The sequence below is a fragment of the Dinoponera quadriceps genome, unplaced genomic scaffold (genome assembly GCF_001313825.1).
Source record: "Dinoponera quadriceps isolate SergipeBrazil2010 unplaced genomic scaffold, ASM131382v1 scaffold942, whole genome shotgun sequence".
NCBI classification, from domain to species: domain Eukaryota; kingdom Metazoa; phylum Arthropoda; class Insecta; order Hymenoptera; family Formicidae; genus Dinoponera; species Dinoponera quadriceps.
This window is the reverse complement of record NW_014555154.1, coordinates 219,617-246,813: the sequence shown is the minus strand read 5'-3', so window position 1 is coordinate 246,813 and position 27,197 is coordinate 219,617. Positions and strand designations below refer to the sequence as shown.

Genomic DNA, 27,197 nt, shown 5'->3' with positions numbered 1-27,197 from the left:
CCCCCCTCACACGTCCTCCCCCGGTCCCTCCACTACCAAACCACTTTACCAGTGTGAGTGAATGTGTCAACACGTGCAAGGATTTAAAAGTAAAAAAAAGCAGTCTAGAATTTTATGGAGGAAAGGTGGAAAAAAATGTGGAAAGCGTCGAGCAAAATGCGATCGTGAGGATTGATTAAAGAGAATAACCGGGAAAACGTACACACACACACATTCGTCGGACTGTGTAGGGACATTTTGCATCAATTGTGTAAGACACGAGACAGAGGGAGAAAGTGTGCGTGTGTGTGAGAGAAAAGGGGAGATTAAAAGTAAAAAAAAAAGATAAATAAAAGGAAGCGAAGTCGAGTGAGAATGCGCGTGTGGAAGATGCGAGAGCGAGAGGTAGAAGAGATCCTAAAGAGAGTGAGCGAGAAGATAAAAAAAAACGGCGGAAGCTAAAAAACAAAATGTACGAACGAACATTGATACTGTCTTCGTTTTTTAAAGTCGTTTCTCCGTTCGACACGCTACTATATAAAAATATTGACATTTGTCATTGAATTATTACCGACGACGATGAAGTATCATTATTATGATTATTATTATTATTACGAAACTATTATTATTACGATGATAAATGATTATTATTATTATTACTACCATTTATTATTGTCATTATTATCACAATTTATTATTGCGATGATGATCATGATTATTATTATTATTAATATTATTATTATTATTATTACGTGGTACAATAAAAATTTAATAAGCATTCCACGTCTCGTGACTACTGGCCAGTTCCCTATGATCACCGCACGATTATCGACGATAATTTCCTTATCGCACGCGCTGTTAACAACCGTATGACCTCTCTTACGCACATAGATGATAAACTGCATATCCGCACCAGAAGAAAACAGAAATTTATCTCAAAGTGTAGCGATATCGAGTCTATATTCAACATCCAGGGACGGTTTCTTTATCGTGCTATCTTTTCTACGCAAGAAATCTCTCATACAACGAACGAGAGCAGTGAACTCATTTTTGTTTCATTTGTAACACGTTCAATATTGTACTTAAATGAAAATTCATTTATCTTATAACATAAAAAAGATAATATAACGGCTAATTTGGTCTTCAAGAGCGATCTGCATGTGTATCACATATAGAAAATATCATTTTACTGCTGAGAAAAGCGATTACTCAATTTACTTTCGATGTTTTAAGTTGATGATTATCTTCAATAAAGAATATTTTCCTGATGATGATTTTAAAATATGATCATCACAAATTTGGAAAAAATGTTAGAAAAGCTCATTATCACGTATTCGGGAAAAGAATTTATGCTCTTTTCAAGAATAATATAAAACTTTATCGCACGTGCGACAAAGCCAGATTCGGTTAATTTAAATACAGTCCAACTTTTTGTTTAATTTAATATTTTTGATTGAAATATTAAATTTACTAGGATTTAGGATATATTTTGGGTAAACTTGATGTTTATGATAAACTTGTGATATATTGTGATATATACATATAAATTTATGAAATACTTAAAACAAGTAACATTTACTTGTATGTAGTACGTATTTTTTTTTATATGTAGCATCAATAAACGCGAAAAACGCTATTTTTATTCACAAATTCATTTCTTTGTTATTGGTCACTGTAGGTTGAAATCGTGGAAAAATCGCAAGTTTTTGTGTTTTTTGTAGTCTAAATTTATACATCTCGAGTATATCAATTAAATATATCAATATATCAATATATCAATTGTCGTATTAAATATTCAGGAACTCGGAGTCAACCATATCCCGCTGCCCAGAGATTTAAAACGGAAGATAATCTTTCAAACTAGATTAATATCAGCAAACGAATGCATGTTTAGATATAAAATGAATTAGCCCTTAGCAGTCGTAATTCGAGTTACTTCGATGGCCATTTCGACAATAAACAGTTCAGGCGATAATTGTAAGGAATCTGTAAACTCACCCTCAAGTCGATTCAGCTCGGCCCGAATCGTATCCTCCCGTACAACATCTGCATCCTCGGGAATCACGTTGCCTTCACGATGCTGTCGCAAGCTCCATCAGATCGGAACACTGTGCACATGTAAACGATAAATGTAACGTAAACGTAACCGGTAAACAAATTCGTTTCACACACGGACTTGAATTAATTTAAGAAAATCGGAAATCACGACGCGACGTCGTCGCACGTGTTAATTTGCCTGCGTAAAAGATTATTGTGATTATCAGTCGCTCTCGTAGAAGCAGGCGACGCGCGCCAGTGTTCACGACTTTTAACATAACAATACACATAGAACTTTCGGGTGTTATAATTGTATTTATATACGGTGATATGCATATACGATGAGAGAAAATTCTCGTGCAATATTTCAACATTAGGAATACAATAACAGGGACATTTCAACGGGATCACGTTGACATTTTTTATTCAGTTTGACAGAAAGGCAAATGTTATTTTCCGATTGGATGTTAGAAACAATAATTATTTTAAAGCGGGATAATAGTACGGGTCGGTTACCCGATTCATGAAATATTCGAAATCGATTTCCTCGTCGCTACATCCGCGCCTGAAGAAAGATAAACGCTCGCGCCGGGTCATCGACGGCCTGAACGAAGACGCTCGCCGTCGACTCACTTCGGATTAGTTAAGGATAGAACACCAAGAAGAGAGCATCATGCTTCGTTTCAGCGTCTGCGGCAGATTCGTTATTTACGGCAACCTCGAAAAATGTCTGGACGCGTCGGGAGGTGTACGTGACATCTGCGGTATCGCCGTGGGGTCGACGGTCAGGCAGAAACATAGTTCAACGTCGCGTTCGAGGTGTTTGATCGATTCCGCGGCACTTAGTTCGGCCGCCGACGCGATCCAGACACAAAGTCGCCGGCTGTCGTCAACGTTGAGCGTCACCGAGACCCGGAAAACTTGTTTGTACGATCTTCATGTGGAAAAGCAAGGTGAGTAATTGTTCACATCTGGTTAAACACAGCGTCGATTAAACAAGTCGACGTCGATTCGATGTTCATTCCTCGCTGGGAATTTCTCGCGTTAGATTAGCCGGCGAAGCGTATGTTATATTATATCTTTCATCCATCGAAAAAGTATGGAGGAATGTTCTCGAGTAAATACAATTCTGTGAATAGCATGAAATATTGAATTATTCCCAGGATTCTCGCGTACCGTCGATGTATACGTTGCCTTGTCAGTGCCGATGTCTCGTCTGTGTTGACTTTTTATAAACAAACACTACGTCACCGTCTATTTTTGAAAGCTTTAGTGCTGTCGATATCCCATGAGACAAGCTAACACAACGCGTGACTTCTCTCCTGTCAACATCGTGAGTTACATAAAAGTCTAACTGGAGACAACGCGGGGAAGATCTCTTCGCGGCGAGGCGATGTTACAATCTCACTATGCCGAAGTTTCTCAACTTGTACGAGACATACATTTTAATAAAAAAAATTTGTATAAGAGACAAGAGTGAAGAAAGGAGGATATGACCATCTGATTTTATCTGACTTCGCGAACGTTCAGGAAAAATCGTCAACTTCGCTGGATGGATGTTGCCGGTGCAATATCGAGACGCGATCGCCGCGTCCCACCAACACACCAGGTCGTTCGCGTCGCTTTTCGATGTCGGACACATGATGCAGACGCGCGTCGCCGGCAAAGACGCCGGAGAATACCTGGAATCGTTAACCACGTGCGACCTGAAGAGCATGAAGAACGGCGCCGCGACTCTGACGGTTTTCACTAACGACAAAGGCGGGATCCTCGACGATCTGATCATCACCAAAGACGACGAAGGCAAGTACTTCGTCGTGTCGAACGCGGGGAGGCGGGACGAGGATAGTCAGCTTCTTCGAGAGCGTCAAGTGAGAGAGTGCATATTCGAAATGTCTCAACAACGCGACGAACGCAATGAACGATATCCTGCTTCCAGGAGGATTTCAAGAGAATCGGCAAAAACGTGTTCGTCGACTTTCTGGATCCTCTGCGGCAAGGTCTGGTAGCTCTTCAAGGTCCCACAGCGGCTGCCGCTCTGCAAACCTTGGTAAAAATCGATCTTCAGACTCTGAAGTTCATGAACAGCGTGAGAACCGAGGCAGCGGGCAGCCGGGTTAGGATCTCACGGTGCGGGTATACCGGCGAAGACGGCTTCGAGATCTCGGTACCTGCGAAGGACGCTGTGGATCTAGTCGAGAGAATCCTGGAAATTCCCGATGTGAAACTAGCCGGTTTAGGAGCGAGGGACAGTCTAAGGTAAATGAATAAATACATTTCGCAGCGGGATTCTGCTGATGATCCGATCAATCTTTTCAGACTCGAGGCTGGACTCTGTTTGTACGGTAACGACATCGACGCGGACACCACGCCAGTCGAGGCTGCCCTCACATGGTTAATAGGTTAGTGACCCTATCATTAGAGATCTTTGTGAAATCTCTCGGAATGCAATAAGCATCGCTTATCGCATAACCATATTAAAACAGAGAGACGTCTCGTGGCTCATGCTTTTGCTTCTTCGTGTTCCTTCATGCGGGACAATTTATTTCGATATATTCTCTTTGCCGAATAATTGTATTAACTTACGAAACATCTCCACCGTCGGTCTTCCGCAGCAAAAGGGCGAAGGGTCGAGGCCAACTTCCCAGGTGCGGAGCGGATATTGTCGCAGATCAAAATGGGCGCCACGGTAAAACGAGTCGGGCTATTACTGGGTCAAGGACCACCTGCCAGGCAAGGAGCATCTATATTAACGCCGGAAGGTGAACGTGTGGGCAAAGTGACTTCCGGCGGACCAAGTCCGACCTTGGGTCGGTCAATTGCCATGGGATACATACCGTCAGATTTGGCGCAATTTGGAGGCGGCGTGCTGGTCGAGGTCCGAGGGAAAACCTATAAGGCCACCGTGACCAGGATGCCCTTTGTGAAGACGAATTATTACACTGGCAAATGACACTCGTGCCGATCTCACGCAATGAAAACTGGTTTACTTCCAACGAAATTGTAGGATACATGGAGAGGTTTATTTGTTAACGATGAACTGCGAAGAAAATCGAAAATTTTCATCAATTTATTATTCAGCCTCGTTCAATTGTTAGTCTTGTTCGAATGTTAGTCTTTTTTTTTATAAATATTTAATGCACAATAAATTATTACCCAGTAAACATCGTTGTTATCATTTCCCGCCCAATAATGTAAGTATAATGTAGCATGTATTGAACGTTAAGGTTACAATGTTGAGCGGGTAATTCACGTAACGTTCTTGTAGATATAACTTTACTGTTGCTTGATGTTTATTTAGGTTTACTTAACGATACTTCGTGACACTTACTGAGTTGAGAGAGAATGAGAAGAAAGAGAGCTGTCGTTGAGTCTTACTAATCGACGACAAAAAGATCTCGAGTAGCTTGAGTAACAGACTAACTTGAGTAACTAAATTTGAAAATGTAGGTCTAGAGCTGATTGGTCCCTGAGTCGCACGACCTACACCTCCTCCGATTGGTCGGTAGCACAGTGGCGATTCGCAGCGAAGACTTTGTAGACCCTCTAATAACCGACCTGCTAGACCTGTTAAAAGCGACTAACGGGTTGTTTGGCGCCATCTTGCGGTGTCTCAGGGTAAAAATGGTTTTAAAGATTTTTTTATTAAAAAAATACAAAAAATACATATGTAAAGTAGCTTTCGAGCGAGTTTGTACAGTTACACAGTGCAGAATGCTATTTAAAATCACACAAATACAGAGGCGAATTCCTTATCTTAATTTAAATATCGGTCGATTCAATCACTAAAGCGGTGATGCATATCAGAGAGAATGGGAAAAAAGTTCGGGGTAGGGGGCGCTTCGTTCCGTGTAAGCCAAAAAACAAGAAGACAAGAAGCTGAGGCGGTAGTCCACGGTGTGAATAATTGTGCTTGTGTGCTTTATTAGTGTACTAAGTATTTAATTATTAATAATATCATATCAAATTATGGTTCGTAGCAGCGACAAGTAAGTGAAATTCACCACATTTTATATTTGAGGTTAGGTTATCAGGCACACTTTGTAGATACTCCGAATCCACGTTCTATTGAATTGTCATGAATAATTATTCGCATAGGGACAGGCATCATCGACGAAGATCCAGATCGCGATCGAGATCTCGATCGGCCGAGCCTGATAAGAAACGACGGCGATCCAGGAGCAGAGATCGTGAGAGAGACAGAGACAAAGGTCGACATAGAGAACGCAGGAGTCGTTCGCGAGACAGAGACAGAGATAGGAGGGATCGGTCCGAACGGGACAGGGATCGCGAGAGAAAACGGTAACATTCTTGAAAGAAGTTTTAACATCTTATTCTGAGACAATTGCTCGTGTAGTTCATATCCCTCATATTTTTATCTTCTTTAGTCGCAAATATTACATGTATTTTCTATTCCTGAACTAGCTTCGCTAGTTCAAGAAGGCTGCGTCTCGATATTCATTACCAGTATTGAAAATCTATAATATATATATAACATGAACTATAGATTTTTAATACTGGCAGTGAATATCAGAACATAGTTCTTTTGAATTAGCACTAGCCAGTCCAGAAATAAAAAACGAACCTATTGAAAATGTTGTTGCTGATGATCACAATGATGAAATAATATATTGATATTGATTGTTCTCGGTGTACTAGTGGAGACAGTAAAGAAAAGCGTCTTACAGGCTCAAAGTCTTCGCGCTCTGGCAAAGAACGATCTAACAGGTCTCGGTCACGCGACAGAAAGGATAAAGAGAAGGGTGACAATGAAGAATTACCTTTTGATCATACAAAATTGGATAAGGTAAGTTTGCAGTGAGTAGCAGTTATGAAGGAACAAGTGGAACTCATTACAATTATCTTTGCAGGAAGAAGAGCAAAAAAGGCTCGAGTTGGAAATGCAAAAGAGGAGGGAGAGAATAGAAAGATGGCGAGCAGAGCGGAAGAAGAAAGAGCTGGAAGCTACTAAGAAAGACGGTAAGGCATCTATTTTGGCAAATCTTCAGCTACCCATGAAAAAGTGGTCTCTTGAGGATGATAGTGATGAGGAGACTCCTGTGGTACAGAATAACACAAAAGAGGCAAAGGAAGAAGGTGTAAAAGAGGAGATTGAGGAAGTAAAGGAAGAAGTGAAAGATGAAGAGGAAGAAGTTGATCCGCTGGATGCTTTCATGGCAGAGGCAAGTAATCCTGTGATTAATACTTAGATAAGTCCTCTTCGTACTTACATTACATGTAATTGATTCGACAGGTGCAAGAAGAAGTGAGGAAAGTGAACAAACTCGATAACAAAGCTCCGAAAAACGCCAACAATGGCACGAGCTCTGGAACGCAGAGTGGTGGTGTCGTTATAGTGACTGGTGTAGCCAAAAAGAAGGTTCAGAAACAGAAGGGAGAATTAATCGAGCAAAATCAAGATGGCTTGGAGTATTCTAGTGAAGAAGAGGGCGAAAATCTTCACGAGACTGCAGCCGGTATCGCAAACAAACAGAAGCGAGAGTTAGCCAAAGTCGATCACGCAACGACGGATTACCAACCGTTCCGAAAGTCCTTTTATGTTGAAGTTCCTGAGATTGGTAAGTTTTGTATATTTCCTTGTGTAATAAGTTATCTTTTTCACCGCATAAATGAGTTTATTTATATACAATCTTACGTATCTTTCCAGCGAGAATGACACCAGAGGAAGTAGAGGCATACAAAGAGGATCTGGAAGGCATTCGCGTGAAAGGTAAAGGTTGCCCGAAGCCTATCAAATCGTGGGCGCAATGCGGCGTAACTAAGAAAGAACTGGAGGTGCTGAAGAAACTCGGTTACGAGAAACCAACGCCCATTCAATGCCAAGCAATCCCGGCGATTATGTCCGGCCGCGATCTCATCGGTATAGCGAAAACAGGCAGCGGGAAAACGTTAGCTTTCTTGTTACCAATGTTCCGTCATATACTGGACCAACAGCCATTGGCTGACGGCGACGGGCCGATCGCATTAATCATGACGCCTACCAGGGAGTTGTGCATGCAAATCGGCAGGGATTCGAAGAAGTTCACCAAGTCGTTGGGCCTGTCGCACGTGTGCGTTTACGGTGGGACCGGTATCTCCGAGCAAATAGCGGAGCTCAAGAGAGGCGCGGAGATCATCGTGTGCACGCCGGGTAGGATGATCGACATGCTTGCCGCCAACAGTGGCCGTGTGACGAATCTACGACGAGTGACGTACGTGGTGCTCGACGAGGCCGACAGGATGTTCGACATGGGTTTCGAGCCTCAGGTAATGCGAATCATGGAGAACGTAAGGCCGGATCGGCAGACGGTGCTGTTCAGCGCGACGTTCCCGCGGCAAATGGAGGCGCTGGCCAGACGAATACTTACCAGACCAGTGGAGGTGCAAGTCGGAGGACGTTCCGTCGTCTGCAAGGACGTCGAGCAGCACGTGGTCGTTCTCGAGGAGGACCAAAAGTTCTACAAATTGCTAGAAATCCTCGGCCATTATCAAGACAAAGGCTCGGCCATTATATTCGTGGACAAGCAGGAGAACGCGGACACTTTGTTAAAAGATCTTATGAAGGCTTCATATTCCTGTATGTCTCTACACGGTGGCATCGACCAATGTGACAGGGACTCCACTATATTGGACTTCAAAGCCGGACGGACGAAGTTGTTGGTGGCCACATCTGTCGCCGCTAGAGGTCTAGATGTTAAGCACTTGGTACTGGTGGTAAATTACGATTGCCCTAATCATTACGAGGATTACGTGCACAGGTGCGGGCGGACCGGTAGAGCCGGGAATAAAGGGTAAGATCGTCCTTTGTGTCTCGATAATACGGAAACATCTGTCATCGTCGCTGTTAATTCTAATGTAAAGGCGATTTTCTTCTCTTTCTTTCAGATACGCGTACACCTTTATCACGTCAGAGCAGGAACGCTATGCCGGTGATATCCTACGTGCGCACGAATTAGCGGGCGTACCCGTTCCAGAACCGTTGCGGCAGCTGTGGGAGGGTTACAAGGCGCGACAGGCCGCGGACGGGAAAAAGGTGCACACCGGCGGCGGTTTCAGCGGCAAAGGCTTCAAATTCGACGAGTCGGAGGCCGCGTTGGCGAATGAGAAGAAGAAGTTCCAGAAAGCGGCCCTGGGGCTGCAGGACTCCGACGACGAGGACATAGAGAACGATATCGATCAACAGATCGAGAGTATGCTGGCGCCTAAGCGCACGGTTCGCGAAATAGCCCGACCATCTGCGACCAGTATTACAGTGCCGGGTCAGCCGATACCCAGTGCCACCGACAAACTCGAATTAGCCAGAAGATTGGCGTCCAAGATCAACATCGCGAAAAATCTCGGCGCCGAGGCGAAGGGCGCCACTCAGCAAGCGGCGGAGGCAATACTTAAGGGTGCAGGACCTACGAATCTGATTACGGTAAGTAATCGATCCTGAGAAAGAGGGAAAATCTTTTATCTTATAACCATTCAACAATTACAAATAATCAACTTACACCCTTGTAATTTTTTACACAAGTCCTTGCTGGTAACAAATGATAATTATCTCTCCGCAGGCGAAGACGGTCGCGGAACAATTGGCGGCCAAGTTGAACACCAAGCTGAATTATCAGCCGCGCGAGGAGGACCTCGTGGAGAGCGATGCGGAAACGGGCGAGCAAACATTCCGTAAGTATGAGGAGGAGCTCGAGATCAACGATTTCCCGCAACAAGCGAGATGGCGAGTCACGAGCAAGGAGGCATTGGCTCAAATCTCGGAGTACTCCGAAGCGGGCCTGACAGTCAGGGGAACGTACATCGCACCTGGGAAAGCGCCACCGGAGGGCGAGAGGAAACTATACCTGGCTATAGAGTCGACGAGCGAACTGGCGGTCAGTAAAGCCAAGGCGGAGGTTTCACGATTAATCAAGGAGGAGCTCATCAAGCTGCAGGCGTCCGGCGCTCACACTGCGTCGCGTGGTCGATACAAAGTCTTATAAAGTGCTTTTATAAGGTTTGCATCTTACAAAGATCATCTCTTGAGATTTCTTTCTCTCTCTCTCTCTCTCTCTCTCTCTCTCTCTCTTTCTATTTAATCATCCATGAAGTATCCATACGCGAGGACAGTGAAGTCGCTCGAACTCATGTATGATAAAAAAAAACGTTGGAAAAATTTATTATACATACAACTGAGACGGTACCAAGAGTTTGTATTAAACAGCACAATAACAAGGTATACTTAACACCTATAGGAGCATTATCTGTATCATTGGCACGAACCACTGCAGGCGATCCAAATTTTCGCAGGTTTATAAATAATAAAAGTGCGAGGACCGTCGTTCCTTTAATCCTTACCTTAACAAGCACCCCGACGAGTATCCTACCACGAGTTAACTTACTTATTCGCGGCGTTGTATAAAAATTCGGAACGCTCGGCAGTGTAAAGCCGTACCTACACAGCGTGTCCTGGAGAAACTGTATCGCTTGCGAGTTGCTCTCGCTTTATTTATTTATTTAAAAAATTTTTTTTTAGAATTTCGTATCGATTTCTGATTGTCGCGTAGCTAAAATTACCAGCCGGACTCTTGGAAAATTTAAGACTCGCCTCGCTTTGAGCTCTCTCGGTTTTTCAGAAGGACGCGCTGTGTAAAAGTCACATCTGCGGCACACGATATACTGATATGTCACGATATCTGCGAACTGGTAACTTAAGTTTACGATCTCTTATTTATTTACAACTTACAATGAGCATGTGTTCTCGATGTACCCGTGACGGACAGTGCACGCGGTGAATCCTAAATCTTTGTACATCTCTCTCTCTCTCTCTCTTTCTCTCTCGCGTTATATATTCTCTCGTCTCTCTTTGGCAATATCAATCAGCGATTAAAAATATAATATATCTTGTACTGCTGTATATTACGGAGGCACTAGAAGAATCACAGACACGAGACACGCTGTAGACCACTCGCCGTCGCGAATGGCATCGCGATTAGGTAAAGAGACGCCTTCAACGTCGAGGAAGAACGGGAAGAAGTGAGATGCGTCGCTTACGACTTGCGAATTCTCGGCTCCGGAAAAATGCTACGGTGATAAACCTGTGTGCGATAAATTGGAAAAAGACGCGTTAGATAAAAGTACCAATGCCTGAACACGCACCCCTGACTCCACGATATTCTTATTGCTTTGGTCTTTAAATACGAATATTTAAACATAAATATATACATATATTGAATATGCACATTCTGTTATATCCTATGTTATATCCTATGTTGAAAGTTTAGATATTCGTATTTAAAGACCAAAGTAATAAGAGCGTCCAAAATTAAGTACGCGTCGCACGGCATTGACATTTGTACCTTACGCTCTACTTTCGAGACAACGTTGATACGATATACGGTATAAGCGACGCATCTCCCATTCTCTTTGTAATTGCGCTTACGACAGAACGTTCAGCACGACGATGGCGCTCGTGATGGTCGCGAGCCAAGCCTGAATTGTCATGGCGCTCGAAACGTAACTGTGAGCCACTTCGGCGCGCGTCAGCGAGCCCAGCGGAACCTCCGCTGCGATCGTGGAACTCCTCTCCGAGATCCTGGTGACCAGCTTCTCCGCCTCCGTCACGCAGGCTCGCAGCTGCAACGCCGACGGCTTTTTGGTGATCGGCTGCACGATGATGAAGACGTCGAGGTCGGGCGTCAGCATACCGCGAACAGCGCACTGCGCCACGTGCACCCGACGGCTCAGAGCGGCCAGAAGGACTTCCAGAGTGACGAAGTCCTTGTCGACTTCTTCGCCCATCGTGTAGTAGATCCGATCCAACTGCGATTCCAGAAAAGAAACAATTATCCAAAAGCAATGTAATTCTGAGTAATCCATCATTACGAGAATAATGTAATTATTTAGGAATTATTTGTGTAATTTTTTCTTTCAAATAACGCGTACGCTAGAGAACGTGTAAAGAACAACGAGCCACGAAGAGATATCGAAGGAACGTCTCCATTTCTCAGGCGTTCTTTCAGCGAATAGTTTCACAAGGAACGTGAGTCCTTAGTCCTCCGGAAACAATTTCCGAACAAATTATCAGGACGCGACAATCCACAACGGAAATCCACTTTCACCGTAACTAGAAGCATGGAGTTTTTTCTTAAGCGACTCTCGATGCCGGAGAGATATTTCTCGGATCCCCGTGAAGGCACCCACCTGCTTCTTGGAGTAGACCAACCGCGCGGCGCCTCCGCAGACTGGACAGCAAGCACCCGGAGGAGTGACCCCGATGCAGTACGGCTCCGCCAACGGGGGACACTGGACAGCCTCGCCGCAGCGAGGCTCCACCGAGTCACCGATGAGACCGACGGCGACGCAGGGGCCCTGATAGTCCACGACGGTTTTCTCGGCCCACGCGGCACACTCGTTCGCGTAAACCTCGCCGTTTACGCCGCACACCGGGCCCCGGAGACTGCAGTCTTTCAGGCAGGGTCCTCTGTAGCTGAGACTCGCTCCAGCTCGGATCATCGCGCAGACGGAAACGTGCTGGCGGCTCAGCCGGTCGCAGACGGGCCCGCTGGACTCGTCGCGCGGGTTGCAATCTATCGGCACGCACTCGTACTGCCGGCAGGGTTTGTGCAGACGCGACAGGCAGACCCGAGGTCTGCGCACGCACTGCTCCGCGCTGCCGCAGGGATTGGAGGCACAGGGGTCCCTGCTGGAGCAGCTGCCGAACTCCAGCTCCGTCGCCGACAGCTCGACGCACTTGGCCAAGCAGGCGGACGCGAAGGTCCAACCCAGTCTGCTGCATACGGGGACATAGTGAGCCGAGCAGTCGCAGGGTAGAGACGGCGCACGCGGCTCGCCGCAGCTCCTCTTGGAGCACGTGAACTCGCCCTCGTAGCATTGGCAAGGGTTGCACTCGAGGTAGAAGTTGGCCTTGTGCGCGATGAACCGGTCGTGCACCCAGCAGGACTTGAAGTTCAAGCAGTTGAGGACGCGGCACTTCTCCAGGCCGCGCGTCGTGCACTGGCAGATGTTGAGGCAGCCGTGCTGGTCGAACCGCGGGATCTGAATCCAAGAGCCGACCGGCACCAGCTGCTTCGACATCTCCCCCAGCGAGCAAGCCGGCAGGCAGCGGTGGACCTCATCGCCGTTCGGCTGGAGCACGCAGAGCTGGCCCTGCGGGCACGGGTTCGGCTTGCAGGGTGTCGCGATGTCCTCCTCGGGCAGGATCACGGCCTCGTCGTCGTCGAACTCCTGTGAACTCTTGAGAAAGGGCCCCAACGAGACGCACGGTGCGTCTGGTCTACCGGGCGACAGTTTGCCGCACAGAGTAGCCGCGTTGTGGCTGCCGTCGATCAGGCTCCAGTCCACGCAGCTGGCCATCAACTCGAGGCAGTCCTCGCGACAAAGCCGCGTCTCGTGCAGCCTGTTCTCGCAGGGTCGCAGCTGTAGAAAACAGGCGGCGGCGCGGAGGGTCTCCGTCGGGCAAGAGGCGGCGGCGTGCACCGGCACGCTGAATCCGCGAATGGCTTCACCCCGGGACCAATGGTCGACCTCCCATTTGGCGGCCTCGTCAGCCGCGGCCGTGCACGTTCTGCCGAGAAAATCGTATCTTATTATCGGTGTCGCGACGAACGGAAAGCTGCTCTGAATCGATTTCGACCGAGCGAATGAATCGCGCTTTGATTGCGCTTCTCGTTCGGATTGGCGGCAACCGGCTGTCGTCGGGTCGTACCTGAAGAGCGTGGTGGGCCTGTCGTTGAATTGTGCGCAATACGACAAGCCGGAACAGCCCATCTCACAGGGATCGTCCGCGTCCTCGAGACACCTCCTGAGTTCGCCTTCCATGCTGGACGAGAGGCACGTTGCGTCCAACTGCGGCCAGGCGGTCTCCCAGTCGGCCTGGAAGGTCCGCCAGCATAAATTCTGGCAATTGGAGCTGGTCGCTTTCGCGCAGCACGCCAGTTTGCCGGCGTCTAACGGTAAACGCGTGGGCTTCGATGAGTCGGACTTCAACAGGCAGCTCCATATGGGCAACTGCGGGAACACGGGGCTGCAGCTCTCCGTCAGCGCGTCCATGATCTCATGGTCGGTGGTCGCGGTGTGCAGGATCTTTCGACACGTTTCCAGGCACGCCGGCGACTTCGCCTCCTCGCAACAGTGCAGATCTGCGCAAAGCGGAACGTGTACTTGACCACGTACGCCTATCGATCGCTCGTTGATGTATCATTTATTATTATGTGTAATAGGACCGAAATTAAGAAATGTTATTATTTTTATTGTTATATTTATTTGACGGAAAGACGTCTCTTTTAGTTATGAGGAAAAATTGTTTTCATTAAAAATGATGAAAATAAGGAAGAAAAAGTTTAGAAAAAAAAAAGAAAAAGCAATGTAAAGAAAAGACAACAAAAGAAAAAAAAAGCAATACAGAAAAAACCAAAGAAGAAAAAAAAAATACAAAAAAGAAGAAGGAAAGAAAAAATATAGAAAAGAAAAAGAGGAAAAAGTAATAGATTTCCGTAGATTTTTTCATAGATTTTTGTTAAATGCTGAAGTGAATTATTATTATTACTACTATAAATGAAACTAACGTTGCTTCGGATCTTCGGCGTGTTTCACTTCGGCCAGGCTCTTCAGGCACTTCGGAACCTGATGGAAACAGCCCATGCTGTTGTACAGCTTCAAACTGGACTGCTTGCCGGTCTTATAGAAGAGGTCCTTGCAGATGGACCTGCATGTGTCGTTGGAGACATTGCTGCAACATCGTTCGCCTTCCTCGCGTTTCTCCAGACAGGAGAAGAATTCGGGTTCATCGCTCGGCCGGCAGTACTCGGCGAGATCATTCCTAGAGCCCGACACGGCACAGGTCATGCGACACGTGGGATTCTGCGCGAGATGGCAACATCCACGACCCAGCCAATTCTCGTTCCTCTTCAGGTCTGTAAGAATACAAATGGTCTCTGTATTCATCGGTAACACCGTCGCGCTCGGAATACGACGACGACGACGACGGACGGCTTACCATTCAACGTCGAGTTCACACAGCTCCAGAAGTCCACCTGAAAGAAGATTCGAGCGTGGGTGAAGATGGTCGCACGAAGAAAAAAGAAGAAAAGGGAGAAAAAGAAGAGGACGAAGGAAACGAGGTGCCGCGGCCGACCGATCGCACAGCCCCGAGATCATTTTTCACGAAGCTACCAGCGCGTTGTCGAAAAAAACGCGGATCACATTGCAGACAACTGAATCGTTTAAAGGCGCTTATTGTGTCGGCAGGCCTCCAATTCAAGACCCGAGCTGAATGAACGAAACGAACGGGTGTCGATCGCGCGGCACTGAAGATCCTTGCGACGACTCACCAGTCTCGTCGGGCAGAACTCCAGCAGACGTTGGGTGGCGTTCTCCCGCGCCTCGGTGTCCGCACCCAGCACCACCAGAGATGTCTGAAAGCGCGATTTAAAATTACCTTCTGAGAAAAGCAAGATCCGAAATCGTGACGTGACTGGAAAAAGAAAGAGAGAGAGAGAGCCGCGAGTAGAAGTCATTTCTCGGCGGGTCTTATCCGACGGAGATCTCTGAGCTTACAATGCAGTCAGGTGAGCGTAGAAGTGATTTCAGCACGGATTCCGCGGGGCGTCAACCGCGCCAACGATATTCACCTCGCCGGAGTTCTCTCGAAATTCGAAATGCAGAGCGGCGCATTAGCGGTCATTAAGAATCAAGGACACGAATGCAGCACGGTCCCCGCGATTTCCTGTTGCCCGTCACTGAATGACAATCATTCCCCCGACCAGATATCGGCCGTACGCTCGCGCGTCTCGTCCTCATTCCGGATTCAATCGGTGTCCTCGGTGAGAACACGCCGGATCCATCCTGTATGTCCATCACGGCCACGAGTTACGGGCCATCCATCAACATGCGTTGGGTCTTGACGGGCCCTGGCGATAGGCCCAGTCAAAGGTCGGATTCGACAACGGACATAAATTACCGGTCGGCCCGTTCGTGTTTCTCGGATGGACGGTGAGTTTTGAATTTAATTTATAGCTATGATCGCACGAGAAATGATAAACACGCGATATCGTTGCAACTATGTTGCAGTTTCATCGAAATGACAATAGCACGCGGCTGTTTATAAGCGAGTTGAGGAGGATGCGTAATTATTTGTTTATTTATTATGTGGAAATTGCCTCGACTTGTGTATACAGAGCATCTGACGCAAGTGTTACACGGTTGTCACATACTTGTAGTTTAAATCAATACGAATAATAAAGTTCTCTGCACGGTAAGCAATTTTTTGTTAAATTTAACGTATTTCAGATGTTCTAAACGGTCCATTTGAATTTTTGCGCTAATTTAACACAAGGTGAATATGTTGAAAAATAACACAATTATAACAATAAGAGAAACACGAATATTATGTCAAAAATTGATACAAAATACGTTAATCGACATTGAAGTATAGAATGTGTTACTTTATTTAATTATTAATTATTAAAAATGGCTAGGCGTAGAAGTTTCTTTAAGTAGTAACCCAAAAATTTGCGTGTTATTTACAAATGGCACAGGATTTTTTGTTCATAGTGGCTTAATCTATAAGTATATGATAGTCTAGCGACAGATGTCAGTACATTGAACCTCGAACCTTGAACCTGTTTTTTGTTCACATTGACCCAAATTACAAATATATATGACGGATGGCACAGCTTGCGTCAGACACTCTGTATATTATTATCTCGTGCGGTATTTCTCGCGGTATGTATTCGTTAATTTGTTTCGTCGTGTAGAGGATCGGTTACATACCACGGAAATGGTTATATATACGCGTGCAATTAATTCAGCAATCTCAATCGACAGCCTCGGAATATTTTCCGCCAGATTAGACTGTTATAAATGTTAGATACGAAAGTGACGAGGGAGCTGAGAAAACGACGTACGTATTTCCGTCGTGGTATATTCTGGGAGGTATGCGCAGCCGGGCCTCGTCGCCACGTATCGAAGGGGGTGCGTTTTCCACTCGCGAAATTTCTCGCGGCGGTTTTATCAACGTCGACGACGATAATTCCGCGCTATGAGACGTGTTTCTATTTAAGCCCGCACAGCGGCGTCCGTGGTTTTTTCTCTCTGTCTCTCTTTTTTTTTTTTTTCAATAACGAAGTTTGACGGGCAAAGCGACAGAACGGAAAAGAGGAATATCACGGCGTTCCTCTATTTTTAATTTTATTGTAATTGGCATATGCGCAATGTAATCGTTTGCAAAAATTCGAAATAAACGCTGCTTCAAAGCTCATACGTTTCCAGCCGGATAAATCAAGCTCGACGGCCTCCGTGCCGGAGCCGAGATCAAAAGATACCGAAATAGAGCCGCGAGCTTTCATAATTTGAGCACCGTGCTCCCATTTACCGAACTCCACGATGCCACAAACGACCCCGGTGTCGGTCGACTAATTAAATCGACAGGCAGCCCCAGTGGCACTATGTGACCGATGAAACGAGTCGTTCTGGGCATTCCGCTTTTGCAGAAACCGCGTGTAACAGTGCCGTTGCGTTGGTCATCGGCGAAAAAACGGCGGAAATGTGAAGCGGGAGGCGAAGGTAAGAGGAACGAGCTTATCGAGAGCTTATTTCGCAATGTTGGCGAGCGACGAGAATATTTCCGCTCCAAAAAGAAGCGAAAGGGCCGCGCGACGAAGAGGCGTCTTTCCTGTTCACCTCGGGAATAACCCGTCACATAACTCGGAGCTTCCGTCACAATTTCCGGTTATTTCGCCCGTGTTGCAAGACGAAGAAAGAAGCGCTCATCAGTAGTCAAGCGAGACGATCCTGAGAGAGACGACTCTCTCTTGGGATTTTTCTGCACCTCGCAATGCCGTGCCTCACATCCCAAACGACCAATAGCATCGTAAACACGTTAAACGCGGGGACAGGTGTGAAGACGTCGAGAACGCGTACGTGGACGGGCGTACCGACGAAATTCTTCGTCTGATATTTCATCGTGATTCCCACATTTTTGTACATGTTCAAGACACACATGGAAAAAAGAATAAGTTGAATTAACGCGACATGATATGACTAAGCTGGTTTTGGCGGAGAGAAATAGGATTTCTCTGCTTCTTGTGAACCAAACTCTATTCTTAAGATTTAGACATTCTGCATAAAAAGGACTTGATAATAAGTATTAAAATTTGGTGAATATTTGCCGGTCAAATATTTAATTACTACAATCAATATATAATTTAGTCCCGTGTATTAAATATACAATATACGGAACTACAGTACTGTATATACAATATGTAGTATTAAATTATTTACAATAATGAAATATTCGATCGGCGAATATTTCCCAAATTTTAGTACTTATTACTAAATCCTTTTTTCAATATGCTTCCTTTTACACACTGAAAGATATATACTATATATAAATTACTTCGATATATACTCATATAAATTACTTGTTTCAAATATAGTTGTTTCAAATATACTTCATAAGTTTAAATATCCGCAAATGTATCACAAGTTCGTCATAAATATCAAATTTATTCAAAAATACATTCAAATATATTCTAAATTCTAGCAAGTGTAATACGTCAAACAAGAATATTAAATTTAAACCCCGCGATTATCCTCCGCATTTCTTTCAATCTCTCGCGAGCTTTCGAGGTCCTCATACGTTACCTCGCAATCAGGAATCAGCTAGGAGGTATCGTCCGCATTCACGGCGCGTATCTTCGCTTTCCCTCCCCCCAACCGGGATGAACCACGCGGAGACACGATATCATTGATAACACGCGCTACATCCACCGTGTTCAACGCGTCAATTCGTAATATTTGCGTATGAATGAGCCCGCGGGGCGCCCCGGAGGGGCCCCGCGTAAATCTCGCAGCGGGCCCCCGGCGTCTCCGATATTATCTTCGGAGAGGAGGCCCCCGCAGTCACTTTTAAAGAAGCTGCAGCGAGTCGCGCCCCACGTCGAGCGCCCCTCATCGAAGGCAGCAACGCGGTACCCACATTATCGTCCTTTTTCACCTATCCCTTTCTCTCTCTTTCTTTCCCTGCCATTTCTCCTTTATTTCGCGAATCCTAATATATCCGCGGACACGACATATTTCGTGTCCTTTATCGTCCCGGGCTCGGCCCACGGATATTTATCAGCGGCACGATATCGCATTCGTCCCTCCTCCATCTTCCCCACGGAATTGCACCGTCGAGATTGCCTTTTTGAAATTCCCACGGGGCGCTCCTCCTGGCGCATAATTAATAGATTATGTTTCGTGGCTGGATGGCCTGACGCGCGACCACGACTAATTTCTTATCGCGGTGAGAAGGGCCCCCTCGTTGCGCGCCTCCCTTCTCCTTCGCTCGACTCTGTCTCTCGTATTAATTCTGGATAATAATTTTACGGGAGATCTCGGATTTCGCGAATCGTCCGTTGTTACATCTCTGTTGGATACCGAGAGCGTTATCCGAGGAGACTCGGTCAAATTAATACAGAAGGGGTGACCAGTGCACTATAGTAATAGTTAAATAAAGGACGAGCGCGAGAACATAATTAGTGCAAAGATACGGAGCGGCTCGTTAATTTTGTGTCTACTTTAGACGAGCGTGAACGCGAGCACAGGTTCGATGAACATTCATGGGCGCAACGAGCCGCCCTAATTGCGTCGCCCTAATTGGTTTATTCACGGAACGCGCGAGCGCGTTTCGCGATTTCTGCAAGAGAGTACGTTGCACTTATTTCGAATGCATACCTTGGAGCACTCGTTCCGACAGGATCCAGCAGCCTGCGAACAGCAGGACATCTCTGCAACAGAGAGAAAAAAGTGGATATCAGCTTCGTCATATATATATATACATGGCCATTTTCAATAATTAATAACTTGGAATCTTTCGTGCTTGTTTGCAAAATGGTATAAGACTTTTTTGTTCATATTGACCTAAACTACAAGTACATGACGGACAGGACACTTAGCCACCCTGTATATATAAGTATACATCGAGAGAGCACACGTGGAAACTATAGTCCGGTGGGGACGGACGCGTTCGCCGAGGATCTTTCCTCCGCTTTCCCGCCGACACGAAACAGACGCGTGTCCTGCGTTACGTCAGTATGAGAGGAGTTGGAGTGGTGCTTAACGGAGAGAGAAAGGAAAGGATCCGCTTTCATGGGTCCAGGTGAGGGCACGTACGACTTGTCAAAACTTCGCTGTTCCCTCGGAGGACCTCACATACGGTGTATCCTGCGGCTAAATCCGACACGAAGAAAACAAGAACGAAGAAAAAAGTTAATCGCATCGTTATTGCATTCGACTTCTGCCCATGCAAAAATACCGGACCACCTATCCGACGTATTTCTCGTCTTCGCGATATCAAGTATTCCGCGACATCTCATATTTATCGCCGCGATACTCGATAACTCGATTACCGCTTGAGAGAGACACGTGTCCGCGACTCTCGCGAGTCTCTCCTTTAAATAGTGGTTACGGCTAAACGCGACGGAGCCCAGGGATTTTCTTCTCGGTATCGTGCTCGAGGGGAAGGTCGTATTTTCGCTCTCGGTGCTAAATATTAAGGTTTCCTTTCTGGCTGGCCTGCGGCCAGACGTGCAGTCGAGGAACGTTCCGTGTTCCCTTTCTTCCCAGCGTCTTCAATTATTAAATGACGGAGGGGAATTGTCCGGCGCGTCACTCGGATCGAACAAGCGAATGAGTTATCCTGACAACTGGCCGAGTCCCCTTTCGTACTTGACGACAAGTCACGACACTGTGCGACATATCTCCGAAAGGCACGATCGATTCCCTGAACTTCGCGAAGAACTTGTCGTCGATCGCGTACTCGACTTCAGGCAAATTACTTTTACGACGCTCGTGACGTAATTACTTGCGTCGGGGAACACGGTTGTTCTTACATTTCCATGACGTGAATGGTCGTCAACGAACGTTCTTCCTGGCGCGTTCGACGTGAAAGATCTTTAACGGCTTTACGGGGTTAACATGCGGGTTCGATCCAAGTGACTCGTACGTGTGCGTGTGTGCGTATGTGTGTGAAAGGGATCTCCTGAATGGTGACTGAAATCGTAAAGGCCAGCCACGCCGCCGGGCAGTGCACGTATGTATGCATTGCGTTACAATGAAGTTAATAGATACCAATTAACGGCAAATTGTGCCCTTCCCACCCCGCTCTCTATCTCTCGCTTCGCTTCGACGAATCGTTTGATACCGGTTGCATACGTACGCTCCGCGTACAAGTGTAAGTTTGGTGATTGACGGTGTTCGACAAGCAAAACTCAAATATACGAGCGTCTGTACTTTCTACACGCGCATCGTACAATTTTCTCCGTGTAAATTGCCTCGAAATCTAATTCAATTGTTGCAACGAAGTTAATGGATATAAATTAACGGCAAATCGTGCCCCTCCCTTTCGCCGCTCTCTAACTCTCGCTTCGCTTGGACGAATCGTTTGATACCGGTCGCATACGTACGTTCACGTTCAAGTGCAAGTTCGAAGATTGACGATATTCGACGAATAAAACTTAAATATACGAGTGCTTGTACTTTCTACAGACGCATCGTACAATTTTCTCTGTGTAAATTGCCTCGAAATTTAATTCAATCGAGTGACGTTAATAGTTACAAATTAACGACAAATTGAAATTGACGTGCCGCTTATTCGCCGCTCTCTCACTTTCTCGCCTCGCTTGGAGGAATCGTTTGATTCCGATCGCATGTACAGTCGGTCACAGAGGATGGTAGTTGTAAGTTTTTCCTTTACATACTTCGGAACACAAGATGCGAAAAAAGGAATCTATAAATCATGAACATGCACAGAACACGGAAAACAAATTAGTCTTAAATCAAGAATAGATATTCTCATATATAAGCAAGAAATATCATAATCTTCTTAGGAGACTTTTAGTCTTGATTTGATTGAATTCATATTGATGCAAGTATTATCTAAATTCAATTTAAAACTAAAAATCTTCCAAGAAGATTATAATATTCTTGCTTATATATGAATGCCTATTCTTAATTTAAGACTAATTTTTCTCCATGTAGATAGTCAGATAATAGTCAAAATTACACATACATATCTAATTTCGACAGCTGTCCGACCATCTACCGCGCATGTCCGTGAATCATAAGTTCGCTTCGTCGTGTCTTTTGTATGTTCGGAAGCATGTAAAAAGAAACTGTTGCAACCGTCCTGTGACCGACTATATATATGCTCGTGCATAGGTTCAGTTTTACAGATCGACAATACTCGAGAGATAAAACACAAATGTTCGTACCTTCTACACGCCTTCCACATGTCGTAGGATTCACTCTCTATGTAAATTGCCCCGAAACATTCCCTCGTAAAATTACAGAGTACGACATAGTTTGGAGTTTCACGGCGCTCACAAAGAATCGTAATTACAGCCGTATTGTCGCGGACGGGGAGTATCAGTCGCGTTGAAGATCGTTTGCATTCCTAAGCAAACAGGAGGGTGGCGCGCCTCTCAGTTTTTTCTCTCCGTTCCCGCGAAGCAACGTTCTGCTATTACAGAATATATTACGAATGTTTGGCTAGATATCGGTTTCGGTCACCGACACCTGGCGCTTATCCGTTTGTCACCAAGTTATTCACGTCTGCTCCGAAAATATACATCGACGGCACGATAGCGTCGTCGAAAGCCGCGTGTCATGTTCGCCGTTCGACGTTCACTCTTTTATAGATCATTCGAAATCTAATTTTCATTCGTCACTCTCCGCGACCGCACCATCGAGACGTGCAATTTTCTTCCCTTCTCTTCTTCCCCTTTACCGGATACACGAGACAAATAGTGCGGCTCGTCGCCGCACCGTTGTCCGTCATAAAAAGTCGCGCGGGGTCGTTTAAAAGTTGCGCGTTTAATCGAATTCTCGCCGCAAAGAGCCTTGACGATTCCACGTGAGATTCGCGGCGGCAACGACAAGTGCGTCGCCGCTTAAAATGCGGCGTTTTGTGGCTCCTGTTGCGGACGACACAAAAATAGCCGGCGTCGTTCGCGGCCATCCGGCGTTTACACCGATCTAAACTGCTGAGCCCCCTTCACTTTATCCCACCCGTTGCACTAAGCTACGGAGCCGAAAAGTTCGTGACTTTGACGGGAAACATTGGATCGACGAGTGCGATTCGAGTCGAGTATAATTTTCACACGCATACGCAGCGATGTAATTCTAGAATATACAGGATGAGCCAATAACTATTATCACCTTGAATATGCCTTCTCGAAATAAGAAAAAGAGTAGGAAAACATTTATCTGACATAAAAGTGCATTGATACCAATGGAGTCATCATTTTGAACACCTTCTGTAAATGTAGACTTTTTTCATCCTCATAATAGTCGTTGATAAAACATTTTCATTTTTTACTTTGTACACAGAGAAAAAGATTAATATTTGAGAAAAGCCAAATTATTTTATTTGTTTGCTCCATTCCAAAAAACAAGTTTGTTTTAATCAAAGAAATTATATTAAATCCAAAAGAATCCTCTTCTCTGTGTATAATATAGAATATATAATTCCATATTAGCTTAAAGATATCGTACATCTCGGAATTAATTATGAAGAAAATAACACGGTAGAAGGTCGAAGTGCAAAACAATAAGCCGGAGGAGATGTAATAGCTAATCATAATCCAGTATTGAAGAAACTGGCGGAGATCGCAAGTCGAGAAGTGACGAATTAGTGACTAAAGTGGGCCGTTTAATTTGACTAATTCAAGATTCTGCGCGGGCGAGACCGGTGGCATTTTAAATGCTATTAATGTGCTTGATGAGCTGAGCCTCTACTTCGTCTCGGCAGAGAGTTAGAGAGAGAGAGAGAGAGAGAGAGAGACATTAGCATAACAAAATAGGAAAGGCAACCGCACGGCGAGCCGCGCGACAATGCAGCGCGCAAATCCTTCTGAGAACGGCCGCGTGTTCGCCACGTGAGCGTTCGTTCGGTAGATTACACGTTGCACGATCATAATGCCGTGCCCGGGGGACGTGTTGTAAATTTAATTCGACGTTTTCTCCCGCGAACGTTCCTCTTTTTCCTCTCTTTCTTCTTTCGCGAGCGGAGAGCCACGCGGGTGCGTCGAATGCGTCTAATGTACACTCGGCGCGATGCTTGTGCCGATAATGACAGATTCCATCTGCAGTAAATCGCGCCGCCGCGTCTATATTCATACACTAGGTACACCTGAGGGGGAATTTTGCCAGCAAACTATTCCAGCCGGTCTCTAACGGAAAGTGCTATAACGAAAGAGAGGGAGAGAGAGAGAGAGAGAGAGAGAGAAGATTTTTTCGCGTGTATTAATCGCGCCTGAGTAATAAATTAAGATAGCCGTGCGTGTCGACTACCTTGACCGCACACGGGCTGATTAAAGGCGCATTAATATCAATAACGTATGGTGGCATTATTTTTTCCTCTTTCTCTACTCGACGCTATAAATTGCTGATGTATCGGTGTCATTTATGCCTTCCTGCCCGCTCACATCCTGCCTCCTCGGGCCCAAGCGCGCGCGCTTAGTATGTCGGGCCACGCGTCCTGCGACAATAAGTGCGTCTTCACGCGCGCAATTTACGGCGAATTGGCCGTTCCTCCTCGTCGTCGCGAATTTTTCTCGGAACAAAGCGGCGCGTTTCCTCAAGCGAATTTAAACGAGCCTCCCCCCCCCTCCCCCCGCCCTCTCCTGGTGACGTCGATCGGCGGGAATGTGTCGTGCAACATCGGTTCGTTCGCGCGACTACGCGCACACAATTGCGCGCCGGCCAACACGGTTGCACGCGTAATCGCGTACGCAGCTGCGCCCGGGGGCGAGCGATGTCACATCGCCGGCGCGTCATTGCGCTCGTAAAACCCGCGCGATTCTCCCACGCCCCGAGATAATGAGCCTACGGGCGGATATGCACATTAACCCCCGGAAAGCCGCGAGAAATAAAAAGCCCGCGCGATAGCGCGACGCGAGCCGATGCATCGCGAGATGCGCCGCGCAAGCGCGCCCTTAGAGAGGGTTTTGCTACGACACCTTACGTCTCCTTTAAAAGGAGACGATTACTTATTACTTGCGTTTTTTTCTTGAGAATAAGAAACTAAAAGCAAAATTGTCGTAAAACGTATCGAATTATGATCGAGCCGCGGGTGGGATTTTCTATTTCCGCACGGAAAACAAGAAGTAACTCCCACAACTAAAAACTAGCTTCCACAGATAAAAATTAGCCGTCCATATAATGCAACTGAAATTTAATTAATTTAGCTAATTCTTTTTGTCCCTGTACCTAGTTTTTAGCTCCTATAGCTAAAAACTAGATCTGGCAGCTAAATTTCTGTTGTATTATATGGACAGTTAATTCCTTTTTTTCGTGCATTCTTTCAGTTCATCATCCTCGCAAAATGAACCTTTGTGAATGATTGTTAGTTGTATTTGTTCTTGGCAGGTGAACAGAATTATATAAAATTCGGGTCCCGAGTAAAAATTTCGTCACCGATCCAGCTGATCGTGTCTCTTTAATTGCTCCGTAATTAATACCTAGCCGTCGCGATATCTGCCTTTCGTAACCTCGATTATGAATATGCGACATCGTCGCCCGTAAATAGACGTGATTGACCTGCGCTTGTAATTATATATAATATATGCTATTGGTAGGCGAGTGAACTGCATGTAGGCTGAAAAATTGTATATATTTTTTGAAAGACGTTATCTGATTATTTGTTTGTTTTTATTGATGCAAGTCGTTGCTTACTTCGACTAATATTATTAACTAAAAAACTTGCTTTTCATATCTAGCAGAGATTGTGACTATACGATGGATGCAGTTTCCGAGAAAGCACGATGAGCTGAACGGTAAATTTATAGAGTCCCCGTATCGTTATATTTAACCTTCTGCGATCAAAAAATGGACCACGGTTGTCCAAGTGAAAATTATTGAGCTACAATAATAGCAGAAGGTCAACGTACTCCGCGCGTATCTTTCCACGTGTATTTTTCTCGATGGCTACTGATCCTCGTATCTAATCAGCGATGTTATATTTTTTTGTTCCAGATCCTGAGCAGTTCATTAACACGAGACTCACGAGTGTGTTACAGAATTGTCATAATTCATCGTAGTTTCTTTTAAACCGTTAACCGCCGTTGAAATAATCACGCTCGCGAGTGTAGTGCAGTGAGTGAAGTGAAGTAAAATGAGTGAAGTGAAATGAGTGAAATGAAATGATTGAAGTGAAAAGAATGAAGTGAAATGAATGAAGTGCGATCTACGTGGGACGACGATTGGACGTTAGAGCGGCTGGATGATGAGAACCTGGACGGCTGGACGAGACTACGTGTTTGGTGAGTGCACGATTTTAACATTACATCTCTAGTAAACACCAAACTCTAACAGCAACGTTACAGCAACGTTATAATTTCCCATTCGATGATGTAACTGTTATATACAAAGCATGTAAAATTGTACTTAGACGATGAAAAATAATTTTCTTCTTTGCTGTCGTAGCGAAGCTACATCATTGCTATTGCGTATTGCATATTCCTTGCGATAAAATTTATTTGGCATAACCAAATTTGCAAATTACCCGTAATTAGAGCAGAAACCGTTTTGTTGCCAGGATAGAAAATATTCTGCTGAGTGAATTTGTACTTAAGATATGTTAATTTGCTGTTAGAATAAAATAAACAAAATAGTGTTTTCCTATATTTATTAATTTTGTTCTTAAAGCAAAATAATTTATAAATTCAGCAAAATAATCCAACAAATGCGCTGAGAAAAAAATGCAATATATTTATAGAAGATATAAGATTTATTTTACAGAAATAAGATTAATTTCATAGAAATAAGATTTGTAAATAAGGTTTATTTCTGTGAAGTAAGTTTTATATCCCGCAAATAAATTTTAAAGTGCTTTTTTTCTCAGTGCGGCTTAGTGTTCTTAACAAATCATTTTGCTGTCCATATATCAACTGACAGATTTTGCGGCGGCATTAAATTTGCCGCACCAGCAAATTATTTTTCTTTGTTAACATCGTTGAACGATAAATTATAATATTGATATAATGTTACTGTTAGTTGATGCTTACTCGATAGTGCAAGTAATATGCAAATTGCATTGGTCACCGATGAGAGAAGTCACCGTATGGAGATTGTATATTCATGATAGCGTGAAATTATTCAAAAAGAGAAGATTTTAGGGATCAACAGCTCGGGGAAGGGGGGGG

General features: G+C 45.2%; 4 protein-coding genes across 7 annotated transcripts in view; 3 read left to right on the top strand and 1 right to left on the bottom strand.

Moving 5' to 3' along the window:
• The first annotated feature begins 2,674 nt into the window (after positions 1-2,674).
• Positions 2,675-5,174, top strand: LOC106743134 (aminomethyltransferase, mitochondrial). Of its 3 annotated transcripts, none has more exons than XM_014616675.1 (5): positions 2,675-2,969; positions 3,547-3,887; positions 3,956-4,275; positions 4,336-4,418; positions 4,632-5,174. In XM_014616675.1, the coding sequence occupies exons 1-5, from the start codon at positions 2,690-2,692 to the stop codon at positions 4,967-4,969; spliced, it is 1,362 nt and encodes a 453-aa protein (XP_014472161.1). In that variant the 5' UTR covers positions 2,675-2,689; the 3' UTR covers positions 4,970-5,174. The 3 variants fall into 3 exon arrangements, with proteins under 3 accessions (XP_014472161.1, XP_014472163.1, XP_014472162.1); XM_014616677.1 differs by having other exon boundaries at positions 2,877-3,445; XM_014616676.1 differs by having other exon boundaries at positions 2,891-2,969; positions 3,284-3,887.
• A 643-nt stretch (positions 5,175-5,817) lies between these two features.
• LOC106743129 (probable ATP-dependent RNA helicase DDX46) lies at positions 5,818-10,037 on the top strand. The gene is made up of 8 exons (XM_014616666.1): positions 5,818-6,005; positions 6,115-6,318; positions 6,676-6,823; positions 6,888-7,199; positions 7,271-7,595; positions 7,685-8,807; positions 8,902-9,433; positions 9,570-10,037. The coding sequence occupies exons 1-8, from the start codon at positions 5,986-5,988 to the stop codon at positions 9,990-9,992; spliced, it is 3,087 nt and encodes a 1,028-aa protein (XP_014472152.1). The 5' UTR covers positions 5,818-5,985; the 3' UTR covers positions 9,993-10,037.
• A 107-nt stretch (positions 10,038-10,144) lies between these two features.
• LOC106743131 (reversion-inducing cysteine-rich protein with Kazal motifs) overlaps positions 10,145-27,197 on the bottom strand; it is a 23,111-nt gene continuing 6,058 nt past the window's right edge. The window contains exons 2-8 of the mRNA XM_014616669.1: positions 19,729-19,781; positions 15,342-15,425; positions 15,008-15,044; positions 14,577-14,924; positions 13,718-14,150; positions 12,193-13,576; positions 10,145-11,811 (exon numbers count right to left, since the gene is read on the bottom strand). Coding sequence (XP_014472155.1) covers positions 11,428-11,811; positions 12,193-13,576; positions 13,718-14,150; positions 14,577-14,924; positions 15,008-15,044; positions 15,342-15,425; positions 19,729-19,781 — 2,723 coding nt within the window. The 3' untranslated portion in view covers positions 10,145-11,427. The remainder of the gene's footprint in view (positions 11,812-12,192; positions 13,577-13,717; positions 14,151-14,576; positions 14,925-15,007; positions 15,045-15,341; positions 15,426-19,728; positions 19,782-27,197) is intronic.
• The window catches only part of LOC106743132 (zinc finger with UFM1-specific peptidase domain protein-like), a 34,639-nt gene continuing 22,906 nt past the window's right edge, over positions 15,465-27,197 (top strand). Inside the window, exons 1-2 of one of the 2 annotated variants that reach the window (XM_014616670.1) lie at positions 15,465-16,002; positions 26,029-26,315. In XM_014616670.1, coding sequence (XP_014472156.1) covers positions 26,224-26,315 — 92 coding nt within the window. In that variant the 5' untranslated portion in view covers positions 15,465-16,002; positions 26,029-26,223. Of the gene's footprint in view, positions 16,003-21,020; positions 21,086-26,028; positions 26,316-27,197 lie in introns of those variants that run through there. The other variant, XM_014616673.1, reaches the window with a different exon arrangement.

Coding starts and splice junctions, on each gene's coding strand:
- LOC106743134 (XM_014616675.1), top strand. CDS start 2,690: ATGCTTCGTTTCAGCGTCTGCGGCAGATTCGTTATTTACGGCAACCTC. Junction 2,970..3,546: donor TCTTCATGTGGAAAAGCAAG/GTGAGTAATTGT, acceptor GCGAACGTTCAG/GAAAAATCGTCAACTTCGCT. Junction 4,276..4,335: donor GGAGCGAGGGACAGTCTAAG/GTAAATGAATAA, acceptor CAATCTTTTCAG/ACTCGAGGCTGGACTCTGTT.
- LOC106743129 (XM_014616666.1), top strand. CDS start 5,986: ATGGTTCGTAGCAGCGACAA. Junction 6,824..6,887: donor ATCATACAAAATTGGATAAG/GTAAGTTTGCAG, acceptor TTATCTTTGCAG/GAAGAAGAGCAAAAAAGGCT. Junction 7,596..7,684: donor TGTTGAAGTTCCTGAGATTG/GTAAGTTTTGTA, acceptor GTATCTTTCCAG/CGAGAATGACACCAGAGGAA.